This window comes from Wasmannia auropunctata, unplaced genomic scaffold (genome assembly GCF_000956235.1).
Source record: "Wasmannia auropunctata unplaced genomic scaffold, wasmannia.A_1.0 LD335903.1, whole genome shotgun sequence".
NCBI classification, from domain to species: domain Eukaryota; kingdom Metazoa; phylum Arthropoda; class Insecta; order Hymenoptera; family Formicidae; genus Wasmannia; species Wasmannia auropunctata.
The window spans coordinates 1096459-1112556 of NW_012026987.1; the positions used below are offsets into that span (position 1 = coordinate 1096459).

Genomic DNA, 16098 nt, shown 5'->3' on the forward strand with positions numbered 1-16098 from the left:
ATTATTAATATAACCGGCATATATGTCGATAAGATAATACGTAGGTACGCGGCCGTTTGCTTTCGCAACGCGCGCAGGGAAGGCGAAGGGATAAGTCGTCAAAATAACAAACTTAACTACTATGGCTGCAGCGCAAACACGCAATAAAATCCCACCGGAGAGTTCAGCACGGCGAGCGCGGTCGGGAAAAAAAATTTTTATAATTCCCGGTTAATCCGTGTCGTGACTCTCGCGGGATGAAGCCGTTGAAACAAGGCAGAGGAGGTACGGCTTTATTAAAAGTGTTTATTAACAGTAATATAGATATCTCGGAATTTTCGCACTCACCTCTCAGCATAGGTGTTTTTACGTGCGGGATATGCAAGGCGAAGAATTCCCTGTCCGTCTTGTTGATCGAGGCCACCACGTCGCTCTACGCTCTCCATCTAAGGCGAACAATTAATTAACGTTAATGACAATTTAGTGAATTTACATGATGATTTTTTTACGGAAGAAGGGGAGAAAGACAATTTTTCTCATACCTAGCCCGCAGAAATTATTCTTGCCGGTCCACTTCCTCCGTTGCCTGCAGCGTCACTCGCGAGCGGCACCGTTTTGGCACCGTTAACGTTAAACTTTCCCGGAGTGCCAGCACTGATCCCCGCGCTCGCGTTATCGCGACGCCGAAATCGTCGCCGAGTCGCGCCGCGATTTCGCGCGCGATACCGACCGGGCTTTTCTCGCCCAACTTTACAACGCGATTTCGCGACATTCGTCGGTTTCCTCCGCCCCTTCTCCCCTGGCTTCCACCGAGCCTGTCGATCGGTGCCCGATTCACGCTACGCGTCGCTCTAAAGTCGCTCCTTTCTGCTCTTTTCGACAGCGGGGGATCGATTACGTCGGCCGACGCCGTTATCCCGACGAGGCGAGAATTCGATTCTCGCGGACCTTCTGGTGACGACTCGCCGAGACGACGAATAACGTTACCGGGATGTCCATCGCTTCACACGCGCGTATTCAGCGTATTGCTTGGTGACAATAACGTCGATTCTTACCCAACGCATTATATTACTCGACGCACATAACGCGGCGAACGATTCTTACGTACAAGCGCGCGACACGGCATACCGATTACCGACGCACCGTGATTCGTGAAATATCGCTTTCGCGTGACGTTAGATGACGCGGCGCAACGTCACGTGACGCGTGGCGCTGCGGGAAGGAAGGCGGGTCAAGTATTTCGCGCGCGTCGCGACGCAGAGTCGCCTCGAGTGGTTCGTGTTTTTCCGGTTCGTGGTTTCGTTTTGCGGCTCGTTCGCGGCCGCGGGCAGATCCGGCGGGACGGCGGGCAGCGCGGCGGTATGTACACATTTTATTCGGTTGTTATTTACCTTTGCGCGCGGTGATCGCGCGGCGCGAGAAGCGAGAAAACATTGGCGCACGAGATACGCGCAACACGGCGGCTATGGCGGCGCGACCCGTCCAGCCGCGTCGTAAGGACTGATCGAAACAAGGAAATCCCGCGATGAAATGCTTATTTTCTTTCTCGCCTCGTCTCGTCATTCGCGATTCACGCGTCGCGGTCAATTAACTGCTGTCTTTAAACGGCTAGCTACTCGGTCGACATTATTGCGCAATTGATCGCTTAAATGGCTACGTCGAAGATTGCAATATATCGAATATATCGAAGAAATAAAATAGAGATTGATTCCTAAATTTACGGCTCAATATACGGTGCGACTGTAAGAACGCGGCACTGTGCAATATTAATTTCATTTGGCTCTGACCGCTGAAGGATGTCTTTCGACGATTTCTGTCGCATTGTATTAACAATAAATGATGTTTCGTTGCATTTATTTCAATAATTTTATATGCACATAATTCAACCGTTTGCAGGTATATTTTTTTTTACCTTATCTATAAATCGCGATGTGATCTATAACGTTTACGATATTTTTTTAAACGTACGAATCAAATTAAAGTTATAAATCAATATTTTCTTATTTTAATTTATTTTCTATATATATAAAATCAATAATAAACATAAATAATAAATATATTAAATTTATTATATATATAAAATGTGTGTGTATGTGTGTATGCATACATCTATTTTTTAAAGACATACACATATATTTTTTTAAGGTATTATGTTGACTCAATAGTTTTTTCAATACAGAATTTTATTAATACATTGTGAGAAGATATACTGCACGAGTAAATTCTAAATCCTTGAAAACATTGCTAGATAACGTAACGTTATTAAATGCACAAACGGAAAATTGTAAATAAATATTTTTTTATATATTTTTTGAAAATATTTGAAATTATATTGACTCTTTGAACTTTTTTTTAAATAGAATTTCACCAATACATCGCAAAGATATTACACCGATTAAATTTTAAATTCTTGAACGCATTGCTAGATAACGTAATATTAAATTTACTAGGCAAATTGATTTACGTTTAAATCACAGTTACAGATTTTTTTTACAAAGGGAGTAATCGATTTTAATATTTCCTCGAATAATATGATTGAATCCATTCGCAGGAAATTTCTATGTATATAATTGTTTGCTAAAGCTGAAGTCGTTTAAAACAGTTTTGTGAACCGTCGCACTTTTCTCTTATTTTAAAATATACGTATACAGCTGCATCTATGCAACTGAACTCGGATACATACAATACGTCATTCTTGTTATTTCACTGATATTTTTATTAACGTTGCCAACACAATTCTATCAATAATATCGATCGTGTAGAGACCACTTTGGGAAGAGTTACAATGGCGTGACGTATAAAGAACCCTTTTGCTTGAATTCCCGTTCTAAACATAAGCCTGCTTTGAAAGATTTATTAAAACGGCGCAATATACACGCGTCCCAGTACGAACGCATAAACAAGGCTCTCATGAATATTACAGTTGTTTATTACTACGTTAACGTAACGACTTCATTGACTTAATAAAGACGGATATAAAAGCACGGCGCGAATTTTAGATAATTTCACCGGTTGATCGCGAATACGGTCTCCCCTGCAGAAAACGCGGAGAATTAACATAGAGCTGTATACGTGTGGCGGAGGGGGAGTTAAGGAAGAAAAAGAATTTTATTGCGCGTACCCGTAAAACGGGTGCCATGCATTTATTCTCTTGCTATTTACCCTTTGCCCCAAGGGCGTGCGTGTTATTTTCGCTATAAAGGACCGCGGCCGTGAGGAAGGACGGAAGGAGAAAGATGAAGAAGGGGATAAAGGAAGGACATGTGCAAAGAAAGAAGAAAGGGAGGTATCGCGGCAAGGATCGCGTACACACACACACACACACACACACACACACACATACACGCACGCCCTCACACTCACACACACATAGGGGGATCGTGCGCGGGTAAAAGTGGAGCGAAATATTAAAAAGCACTCAGCCGCTCTCGAAATTCATGTAATCTAGAAAACTGTAAAAGAGGGTCATCCCGGCGACTTTATCCCGTGGGCGCGCCTGCACGGTGAACAACGAGACGCGACGAGAATTATTGTGCTGCACCCTCCCCCGTCCCTTTGCCGCGAGGGCCGGGGCGGGAGGGTGGCGACTCTCCGAGTTAAAGACACGTCACGAAATTAATACGCCAATAAATATTTAGAGACGTATAATTTTCTTGTATAACGCTATGCAAAATCATTTTTACGAGGGTGTATCGTTGGCGGGGTGGGTCGCGCGGCGAGAGAGACGCGCGAGGATGCGGGAAGGAAGGAAGGTCGTGCACGAGATCGTGGATTAGGGCGGAATATTGGAAATGAATTTAACTGTACCCCGAAATTATTCGACCTAAATATGAAATAACCGCGTTTCCAGTAATGCACGACTGCGCAGAGAAAGACGGATTCCTTAAATATACGGCTCTCCTCCTCTATTTCTCGTTCAATACTCTGTACATTGCGAATAAAATCTATTTAACGTCTAAAAAAAAAGAAGAGCAATCGTCGTCCGCGTTCGCGAGCCCTCGAACAGTCTGTACTCACACTTGCTGCGCGCCTATTTATTTTAGCCGCCCATTTTTGAGGCAGCAGTCCTTTTTCATTCTGACTTTTTTCGGATTATCAAAATGCCGTCGCAAAACTGCACGGAAAATATTTGTCTTTTTTGTCTTATCGATCGAAACGTCGAAAATTATGTCGATACCGAGATGCATCCGCGCTCTGAATTTTTTAAAAATCCATCGCGCAACATCGACTCGTGCACGTCCCCGGGGGGACGTGCACCTCCGGTGGCTTCTGCAGTTCCACTGGCTTAAAAAAGTATGTATCAATCCCGGGAAGATAATCGAAACGGAACGCGGCCGTACGGGGGGGGGGGGGAGAACGGGCCGACCGACGTGATGAAGCGAGAGGGAATAACGGTGAGGATGGAGAACGATAGTTTCGTAGGAGAAGGTCGTGAACGAGGCAGGCGAGAGTCGGGCGAAATATTGGAAAGCTGGCTGCGCGGCAAGATAAAACGTTTCATAAAACAGACATCGATTCCGTATTACCCGGGCGCCCGCGCCCGCGTCGACGTGAATCGAGAGTCTTCTCGCCCGGAGTGCTTCTCGAGAAACGCCTGCCGAAGGATAAGGGAACGGTTCTGCCGGCGCATAAAGGGAAGACGAAAGATACGCATTTCCCTATTGCGTTTCCCTCTCGGCCCCGCGTATCTCTTCCCGCCCTTCGTCTCCGTCGCCTCTTCCATTCCCCGCCACTTTCTCGGCCGCATCGCCGTCGCGTCGCGTCTCTCTCGCGTCTTCCTCGCGTCTTCCGCGCGAAATCCTGAGGAACGGGAATGAAAACTCTAGTGCCGGCACGCCGGCGTAAGCCTCCTGAACGCATCCGAGGCAAGAAGAAAGTACGGTCGCGCGCGACGCGATTTTTTTTTTTTAACTTGAGCTGTATGATAGAAACGCATTCGTTCCGCGCGCTCTCACATTAGAATTGCACGAATTATTCTACGTCTCGTGAATATCAAGAGACATGACGTGGTAATTAACGTCGCAGTATTTTGCGAGACATAATTGCGGTACGTTAAATCTGATCTTTGTCACGAGGAAATGTCCTTTTATTAAATAATTACGTCATGATGTGTTATTCGTTGTGATGAAGCAGTTTTATGACGATATGGATAGTAGTACCATCTGCTGAATTGCCTGTTATAAGTGTGTGTGTGTGTGTCTGTGTGCGAAATTAATAATAATAATAACTTTCCTTCCGCATTGATCGCGAATTTCGTAACGTATATCGCCACTTTCGTTAATAAAATACGTAATTTCACTGGCAGGAAGCTTTTGACATTATATTTACGTCAAACGAGGTCCGATATTGCGCCACCGGGAAATTTTACGTTCCCATTAATATATAGTTACTATATTACGCGTGCATATAATTGCAGTTAATGTCAAACAGGAATCGCTGAACGCGCACTCGTAAAATCTCATTTCAGAATTACTGCGAAACACGGGAGCGGCAAAAATCAACTGCGAACGTTTCTCTTTATTCCCCCACGATTTCATCTCATATTCAGTGCTTTCTTTGATTTTCATTATTTCGCAAATTTATTTCGCGCACTATGCTGCTGTCATAATACTCTCTCCGCGAATCTTCTTATCGTCTTTATTTCAAAATTTAAGAAGTTTCCGTGAGAAAGAGGGACAGAGGGGGAAGGGAGAGAGGAAAAAGAAAGAGAGACCGGCTATATATCGAAACTTAATTCAATCGCTCGTGTCGCATATCAGCGGTCTCTCAATTTTCGCAAAACGCCCGCGTTATATTTTACACGAGCGTTAAACTGTAATATAACGTAAATGCCGTAGATTATACCGAGCGGCGCGGTGTGATTATATTTTCCAATTATCCATTGTAATCAGCCTGCGCGGTTCGATTTGATTCGATTCGATTCGATTCGATCGCGCGTATCGGCCCTTTTTCTTCAGGCTAGGCCAGGTATATCTACGCGATATCGATGAAATGAGCGGTGTCCGTTCAAAATATCGGATAACACGGCTGCGATTTAATTGCGTTATCGCCGGCTACCTGCACGTCGCGCCCCCATTCTCCGCGCCGCGCGCACGATAATTATTCCATCGATTTGAAATAATTATATTGGGCTCGTAAGCGGGTAATACCCCGATATACACTATCACGGTTCGTTGGGGTGGTCAATGAATCGCAATGCAGATTTTTTTCCCTCCCTCCGACGTCCCTTCCGAGCATCCCGCGCGCCACGCGATCCCCCATTGTCCGCCGTCGCTCGGACGGGATCTCCTTGCGTGAGGTTGGAATTTCAGTGGCCGGAAACTGTGCGATCGTTTTCTATGTACATATCGGAATACCACCCAAGCGTGCCGTGAATTCTCGAAATTTCTGATAATTGTCTTACAATCGTGCGAAAGAAAACAAAATCCGGGTACACAATGGCGCCCCGTATCGGACTTGAAGAATAGAAACGAAGTGCAGGAGAATTTGAAAACGTGTATTTAAATTGTAAATCGATCAAATTAAATAATCAAAGTAATTGTAACGCAATAATTTGCCAGAAGAAAAATACCGTTTATATATTATTGCGCATGTAGAATTTTGTAGCATTTTGTATTCTAGGATTAAGTTTAAAAGCTTCTTTCCTTCTCGTTTACAGAATCGACGCGCGAGAGAAGCCAGTGACGAAGGCGCACCACTCGTCGGACTCCGGCGTTTTCGGTCCACGCGCCTTCTTCCGAACGTCCTTTCCGAGCCCGGCGGTTCTGGTGATCGACGATATAAAGCGGCACGACGCGGCGACGTACAGGTGTAGAGTGGATTTCCGGAAGGGCCAGACGCGCAGCTTCCGGTACAACTTGACCGTGATCGGTGAGTACCAGCCTGAGAGAATTTAATCCATCATATATTTCGAATTTATACTTTTTTGTTTACAATCGTCGCTACCACTATCCCACACAAATTTAACGCATTATTAAATTTAAAAATCAGAGAAAGACTCAATTTAATCTATAATTTTTTATAAACTTTTATAAAAACTCTACTTTGATCAACTAATTTTATATGAATTTATTTTTAATTTTTGTTTTTAAATTGTTAAAGTTCTATATTGCTTTTATTATAAATTCCGTGATTTCAAAAACTCTTAATCTTGAACTTGCACAATATAAAAATGAATATACTCGAATGAAAGTTTTTCTCTGAAACACATAAGTATATCTGTTTCAAGCTTAGACATAAGATAATAAGGATAAACTCTAAAAAGAAAATGAACATTACGCAAATTTGAATATCATTTCTGGTAGATTGCGTCATCGTATCGATCATGATAAATAATGCGGCAATAGTAATATAGCTCCAGCAACGACATTTACACACAAAAAGCAGGCTGTCGTTCCCCTTTCCTGCAGTTCAATCAGGAAGGAAGAGCGTAGCGAACTAATTTACTACGGCTTTAAAGAGGAGCCTTAAGGCGCATATTACGCTCTCGCGAACGTTGAATGGAAAAACGAGAACGGGGGAAAGAGAGAAATAGCGGTTACATTTCGCTCGAGAAATCGATCAAGCGAGCTCGGCACGCACGTCGCGCCGCGCCGCGCCGCGCCGCGCCACCGTCGCCGCCGCGAAGAAACGATTCGTGGCGATCAGATCGAACATGAAGGGTATAGGTGTACTATAGGTTGTCGCTATTTCACGAGAGGGCAAGGCTCGCGATCGATCTCTTACTTCAGTCGCGAACTTGCAACCGAGGGGCAGAGGGGAGGAGGAGGACCGCGTTACTTTCTATTCGCGCCACTTATTCGAGCACACACTCGCTCGCGTACGACCGTTTTATCACCGCGTGCCGCCTTTCGCAGAAGCCCAGGCGAGAGGTGTGCAACCTCCGACGTCGAAGAGACGCGTACAAACGTCCGATCAAGCAAATGCCGCGTCCGCTGAAAAATGCATGAGCCAATCGCGGTTGCGATTTCCTTCCTGCGCGCCTGCGGTTTTTCCGCCACGTGGATCGCATGATCCGAGCTTTCCTCCGATCCCATTCCCAGGCGCATCGTTTCAAGCAGAACTCGCAAATTTTCGAACGCGATGAATTCGGATTCTTACACAAGTACGATATTCCGCACGTAATATTTCCGCGACGACGAGCTAACAAGCCGTAATCGCGCGGATGACATCCGCGAAAAGTTCTACGATTCCACCGTTATAATATATATACACCGCGGTGATTTTGCCTGCATTTATTTCCTTCTCGCGACTTGAGGTAATATCCGGGGTACCGCGCTCCGCGCTTTCTTTATCCGGACGTACGCGCGGCGCGAGTACAGCGTCGTCGTACCGGGTCGATCATAAAGTCCACATCGTACGAAGGTGTAACTTTCATGGAAGCCCCAAGTCGGAGCAGTCGGTAGCGAAGTATGTTCGAATCTCGGGATATCCCGTATAGCTCGCGGCAGGAATATAACCGGGGAAATCCTACTCCCGATCCTTCCGATACCGGAATCCATCTTTGGCGCCTCTCTTCGCCGCCCGCTATCGACTGGAGTGGAATAGGTGAAAGGGTGAGAGGGTGCGGGAAAAGGAAAGAGGTAGAGAAAGAGAGGGAGAGAGAAAGAGAAAGATTCGGGACGAACATATAGAAAGGGATAAGGATAGTGAGAACGTAAGTGTCGCAGTGCAGATTCCCTGAAGATCCGACGACCAGCATGGAATTCCCCGGCTGATCCCTCAGGCGATCTAACCCTTTCTAGTAATAGCCGGGCGCGCGTAGTGTTTCTGAAATGTTCGACTCGGAACATTCCGTGTCGAATATCCATATAAGACCCGCAAATACAGGGTATCCCAGAATAAACGGATGATGCTTTTTATTGACTTATTCTTCCGTGCGAGATTGAGATCCATTTTTCCATTGGAGAAATCTTTGCTGAAACTTGCAATTTACCACGTCTTACAAAATTTCAACTCCACTACATTGTTTGTAATTGAGTCTCTCTCTCTCTCTCTCTCTCTCTCTCTTTCTCTTTCACACATTAAAATTCTGTACAAATCACATCGTGCCAATTGAAAAGAGTAGGTATACGATAAAAGCCCTTTCTTTTACATACGCTGTATCTATTACGTGAAAATTTAACATCCCGAACGTTTCTCCTTTGTGCAATTGTGCTCGCACGTGGTTTCGAGCTCTAATTAAGCTACGCCAATATTTTTCGTCGAGAGAACTGATCGCGAGAAGCGACACGCGCTGAGGGGGCAATCCATTTTCCGCCTCCTTACACCTGCTTTGCCGACCACTGCTACTCGCTCGCACGTACCCTCAAAATGTTCCCCTGGAATCTGCCTCGCAAGGACCCCCGTCCAATTCAAACGTACTCGCGGTATTCCAAAAAGTAACGAACGAAATTGGCCCCCGCGGGTGCGGTATCAAACCTCACAGAGGACAAGGTATTTTCATCAGAGAAGATTGGTTCCCGAGAGTTTCCAGATTGCGTCTCTCTCTCTCTCACTCTCTCTCTCTCTCTCTCTCTCCCTCTCCCTCTTCCTCTCCCTCTTTGCCGTTCTCCACCTTTCTCTCTCCGATTTTCCTGGGCTTTTCCGCGATAACCGGCAACGTCCCTATGCCAGCGATGCAATGTCCGAGCGCGTCTCTTTCGCTTTATCTCTTTCCCTTGCTCGCATATTGCGGTGCCGAGACGCCGGGAAGAATACGTATCTGAGCTCTTCGACGTTTAAGTTTGCATGAATGCGGCCGCCGTTGAGCGAATCCCGACATACCCGTGTAACTTTTGTTATTTTCCACAGCGCACTCCGTCCATCTCTTTAAGCTTCTCGAGAAGCACTTTGAGACTCTTACTGATGCGCTTTTTGTCGTGTTTTCGGAAATGCGTATGCAAAATTTAACATCATTTGCACAACTGTTCCATGCAACATTATTGTATTCGAGTTGTAATGTACTACAAGTTGATCGAGTTTGTTTTAATTAGTAATATTTAAACTATCGGATTATTTTCGATACGTCGTGTATCATATTAACACATAAACATGATATCAGTGATTTTATATGCTAAATGATATGTAAAATAACAATTTTGAAATATAACAAATTATTTTTATTACATAGGCAATATTGCGCGTAAATATAGCTGTGCGAAATTTGCGTTTCATACGCAGCGGTCAAATTTTGAAAACTTGCAGAAGGTTATATGTATATGCGGGAGATGTGTTTTCCGATATTTCAACAAAAGTCTTTATTTTGAACAAAAGTCTTTATGCGAGGCAAATCGTCAAACGAATATCAGGTTCACGATAACTGTATGCAAAGTACATTGCAATCGCCATAGGGCTTCTCCCTATACACAAGGGGCTGTTGTAGATTACATAAGGTACGTGTACACGTGATGGACTACACGCGTACGTTCTTGCGGACACGACTGTGATATATTAACGCACACACAAGCGCGGGACACCGCGCGTGTGGCGGTGCCGTCTTATAGATTAGGCTAATGCGCCAGTATTCGCGCGGTATTGTTACGCTATCGTGTTACAACGCGCACTGTGTTGCCTGGGCTATATACGGGCGCAATATTATTATCCGCCGTAATAGTGTAAGTGTATTACGCGCCGACGCGTGGCGCAATAGTTAGTGTTCGTTATACTTACATGAGTTTCACGAGCAACTCTTCCCCTCGTCCTCTCTCCTCCTCCGAAATGCGTGTCGTTACTCCCGCCAGTCTCGCGAAACACGGAAACGCAGTTTCATCCCCGAAACGCCGACAAGAAGTTGCGCAGCGTTCCTCAATGCAAACCTCGGGGGAGAACATCCAAACGGGTTTTCTCCCGCGCGTCGCGCGTTTCTTTTCTCCCTTTTCTAATTATCGCCTCTTTGAATCGCTGATCGCTCTTATGTACGTAATTATCCGCCGCCTCTCTTTCGCCTCTCTCTCTCTTTCTCTCGCTCTACAAGATAGAGACGAGAGAGGCACTCTTCCTGAAGCTAGGCGTGCCCTCGCAGGCGGGCAGGTCGGTGAAAAGAAGGATAGCGCAGATTAGAGGAGCGAATTAGAATTTCAGAAATCCACGCGAACTTTCCGCGTTAGCTCGAGCCAAACTCCCACGGCGAATGGGGTGCGAAGGAGGAAGAACGCGAATGGACGTGGGTGGACAAACCCCGTCGTTAAATCTTCCCTTAATTAACCTAACCTTTTCCCTCTCGTTCACCTCCTACCACCTTCCTCGTCCCTCTCCTCCTTTCTCTTTCTCGTAACTCCGTTTCCTCCCTGCTCCGTCCTCTTCTGATGCCGCTTTAGCTTTCCCGTTGCATTAACGCCGGAGGAAAATCTTCGTCTGCATTTCCTCGCGAGGAAAAGGGGCGCGTCGTTAGATCGATGCTCTCGCTTCGCAGTTGAAATAATATCGAGGAGATACTCGAGAGCTTGGATAATGCAAGTCGAAATTAAGCTCGAAATAATATAAAGCGTCTTTGTCAAGCTGTCGGGAGGCGGCTACGCGCGGCGCGTCTCCTCGGTATAATTCGAGAGACGACGAGCGAAAGCCGATTATCGGACGGAGTCGGTCGCAGAAGGAATTCGGATTTGTGTTTTTCCTCGAGGATTTAATCCCCCGGACTATACAAAATGTCGCGCATCGTTAATATACGCTTTGATAACCACTCCACCGATTGCATAGCGTTTACGCCAATTTCGATTTCGCTTATTCGGATAAATACACCGCGCGATGTAATTGAATCTTTTCATGCGACATAGTTACATCTAATTGCTTTACTACAAAATCGAAATGTAAAAAAATTGTGTCTGTGAAGTTAGCACATTTTGTTAATTTTTAAAAACAATAATAAAATAAATAAAATAAGTTTTTAAAAAAAATATATATATATAATAGTTCCAGTAGTACTTTCTAGTTCTATCGTTCCTGAAAAACATTAAAAAATGTTCCGCATTTTTAATGTTTTGAGATTAAATTTAATCTCAAACCTAGTGCCGCCATTGTTTTTTCCGAAACGGCTGGAGCAAAAAAATCGGGATTGGTGTGATTAACAAGGATAATTAACGAGTAAACAGGAGATCATTTCTACGTAAGTCCCATTTGATGCTGAAGTATTTGCGCTAGCTTTGAGATTAAAATTCTCGCAGTTTCTCCAGTACAATCAAATGGGGCTTGCGTAGAAATTACTTCCTGTTTACTCGCTAATTAGTCGCGCAAATCTCGATTTCTTTTTCTAGAACCGTTTCGGAAAAAACAATGGCTGCACCAGCTTTGAGATTAAAGTTCTCGCAGCCACTTCAGCACAATCAAATGGAACTTGTGTAGGAATTACTTGCTATTTATTCGCTAACTAACTGCCCTAATTTTGATTTTTTGCTCCAGCCGATTTGCAAAAAATTTTTAAATTTTTTTTGGTATTAAAAATGCGCAACATTTTTTAATGTTTTATCAGGAACAGTAGAAAGTGAAAGTAGAACTGTGGAAAATGCTACTGTAACTATTGTTTTTTTTAATATTAACAAAATGTCGTGCTAACTTCATAGACACTTAAAAATTATTGTGCATTACAAAACGATTTCTTTAACGCAAAGTCTATCAAAATCGTTGCTAGAGTCGCGCAAATCGTATCGCAGAAAGGTACAATGCTAGTTGAGGGTGTGCTTCTGAAACCACTCAAAAACTCGTGAAACTGTAATAAGCTGCTGCACACACACACAAAAAAGAGTTTTATGGGACACGGCGCGTCGCGCTCTCTTGTTCGCAACGACAAAAGAAAATCGAGAATTAAGCGATCGCGGTGATATTTCGTGTGCACGCGCGCGAAAGTGGGTTGGTTTGCGAAGTTTGATAATCCGATTCGAGGGGACAAACGCCAGGCGCCATCCTCGAAGGTACAAATAACGCGAAACACTTTAACACGCTCGTGATGCACGCAGATCGGCGAAAAATTCATCTTTGCCCCTTCAAACAAAAAGGGGCTGCCTTTGCGAAGCGCCGAGCAGAAATTTGTTCCACCCTTTTAAGCCAGCGCGCATACGGCTGCATGCACTTGCTGCACACATGCACACCACGTCACACATACACACGCATACACGCATACGTACGCACGCGATGAACAATGAGGGAGTTTGTATCGAGGTCGGCAACCCTTTTTCCAGCGCGAGTGCAGGGTATACGGTTATATTCTATGCGTCGACTAATGGGGTATAAGTGAGCCGCTGCGTGTGAGAGGTGCAAAGGAGGAGGAAGAGTAGGAAAAAGTAGCCTGTGCTATTTCGCGGTCGTATAACACCACATAATCGAGCTCCTTTGTGGCAGGGCTAATTAACCATCCCCTTCCTGCCAGTTTCGCGTTCCCATACTTGCCGTGCAAATTAAATCTCAAGTCTATCGTTCCACTCTCGATTCGGTCTTTCTCGTCTAACGAACTAATGCACGTTACAGCATTCTGTTAATTGGACTTACTTCCTTCGACGAGTCAGTTTCCGATTTAATTTGATCGCCTCGTTCCACCGTCCACGTTATGATAATTACAAAATAAGCACAACGTGAATAAACAATGTAAACCGTTATTCTATAGCTGGATATTTCGCGGAACTGGTTCTTTGCGATATACAGCGTGACTGTATAGATTTAAACACTCGCGCGAGCGGTACTCGGAACAGTCGGGCGGCCGTGTCGTCGCGTTACCATTCAAGTTACATTTAGGTATATCAAAATATTCATGTACCATGATTTTTTAATATAACGTTAAAATATGGGATTATCAATAAATTGATTATTAGGCTGACAAGAGATGGACTATACTGTCAACTGCACATAACTGGAAATTTGTGGTTAGGCACTTATATGGCGGTCATTTGTGACGGTCAATTTGCTAATATTTACCGAATGAATCTTTAACGATTCTTGGAGCTCCGGCTGTTTTATATCATAGTTTCTTTGAATACTAACTGCATCAAACCCTGGCTGTTTTATAAATTTGCATGTGACACACGTGTACACGAATGACGTATGAAGCGCTCGAGACATTAACCGACGTTTCATATTTACGAGAGCATAAAATACCACGGGGTAACGCCGGGGTAACATCGAGATTTCTGTTCTTGTCGCTGCAACAAGCGCATGAATTGTAAGCCTCACGATCCCCCCCCCTCTCTCTCTCTCTCTCTCTCTCTGCCGCAAAGTACCACCCTCTGCGATAACAAATCGACCGCGATATTTCACTTGATAATAAGTAGCAAACTGACCGCAGCCAGGAGGGATTCATTCTCGTGGGTGGGGAAGAACCCGCGGAATGCCGGAATGCGCCGGTGAAGAAAGAGAGTGCCGAGGGCCGAGGAATAAAAAGAGGGTAGAGGAGCTGAAAGAAGAAAGAGAGAGAGAGAGAGAAAGAGAGAGAGAAAGAGAAAGAGAAAGAGGGAGATTGGCAAACGGGATTCGAGATCGGAAAAACGGTCCGCGAAGTCGCATGAATTTATGGGAGACATAAATCCAAGTTGCCGGCTCGCGCGTACCACGATTTTCGGAAGCCTTTGCGGACGTCGGCCTCTTCGCCGGGTGGTTCGCGCCATCCAGCCCTTCCCCCGATAGAATTGGAAAAGACGATTCCCCTTCCGTTCGCCGTGACGAGATCGACGATCGTCACGTGAAAGTGTCGTATAAACGACAGATATAACAATTCGTAATTCTTGAAGAGACCGACGAGATGCGGATGTTATCCTGCGCGAGACGTGGGGGAGGCAATTCCGGGACGACAAGATGACACGAAGTTCCTGGGGATTCCAATCCTGCGAAGGGAATCCGCTCGCGGAAGGAATATTTTTAACGAACTTCCCGATGCGCCGCGCGGACCGAGTTATTTTTCATTAAAATAGACGATCTGGAGAAATAATGTTACTCGCGCGCTTGGCCACGTCGCCATTTTGTCGACTGCACGTCGGGAATTTAATACGGCGGAATGAACTGGGCGGGCGGCCCAGAATGAAATCTAGAAGACCGACGATCTTTCATTAAAACGCGACTTTCGCGTGTTGCGACAAAACATGACCCGCGTATACGCGCACCGGCGGCACGTAATGGAAAGTGATTGATGATCTTTTATTAAAGCATCTTGCGGCATCGTAACGTCCCGGAAGTATTTTACCACGGTGAGAAGACACTGTTTCTCGAACGTGACGGGGGGGAGGCGGGATGGATGATTAATTTAAATATGGCAATCGAACTTGTCGCGAACAGTTCTTTGCGAATGCGTGATGCAGTAGACTTTGTTAATTATAAAATTATTCGCTCAATGTAAATTAGTAGGTAAATTAGTAGGTAATACCGGATCGGATAAAGTTACGAGAAAATGTGATCCATCAAATCGAAAGAGCGGGAAATACCAGATATAACATATCCATGATATTTCTGCCAATAATCATTCGATATCAGATTTCTTTCATCGTAATTGCGCGCGGAACGATTGGCCTCATTATTTAATCTTACCGTGCGTTTATTTGTTGTATACACATTATATTTGAGCTCGAATGAGCCTCTCCTATACGTTTCAATATATGTACAGTATGTATTAATTTGTCTATTTTTTTTACGTATATTTAAAAATTAACAATTTACTTATTTGAAATTATTATTAAAATTAATATCTATAAAAATATACAATAGATTCTCATATCGTAAATTATTACAATGAAAATAGATCGATCTTTTTTTTTTTCATGAAACATCTCTTCGTAACGACGAGATATCTCGTGGCGTTTCATTTGTCGGCAGCCACATTTATGTACTTCTCCATTATGCATTTATTTCTATCATTATGCATTCACCATTTCGAGGTGCTGCCACCAAAATTGAATAAATCGAGATTCGCGCGGCACTCAAAGGGCAGACGAAAACGGCGAAAACTGCTACGGCCGGGTACGGATAGCAGCGGGATCACAGTCGCGTTACTGCAGCAAGTAGTCAGTAGTAAAACCAAGCCGTCGACTATTTTGCAGACGTCTCGTCCTCATCCGACACTTACTGAGCATCCTCCGCGGTCTTGGTTTCGGCTTACTGAACTATGTGTGTATAGCGACGACAACAGGCTCTCTCTCTCTCTCTCTCTCTCTCAGATCGGAAGAGCAC

At 44.7% G+C, this 16098-nt stretch overlaps 1 protein-coding gene across 1 annotated transcript in view; it reads left to right on the forward strand.

Annotated features, from left to right (window-relative positions):
* The window catches only part of LOC105455487 (nephrin), a 104129-nt gene that overhangs the window by 9897 nt on the left and 78134 nt on the right, over positions 1–16098 (forward strand). Inside the window, exon 2 of the mRNA XM_011698856.1 lies at positions 6601–6849. Coding sequence (XP_011697158.1) covers positions 6601–6849 — 249 coding nt within the window. The remainder of the gene's footprint in view (positions 1–6600; positions 6850–16098) is intronic.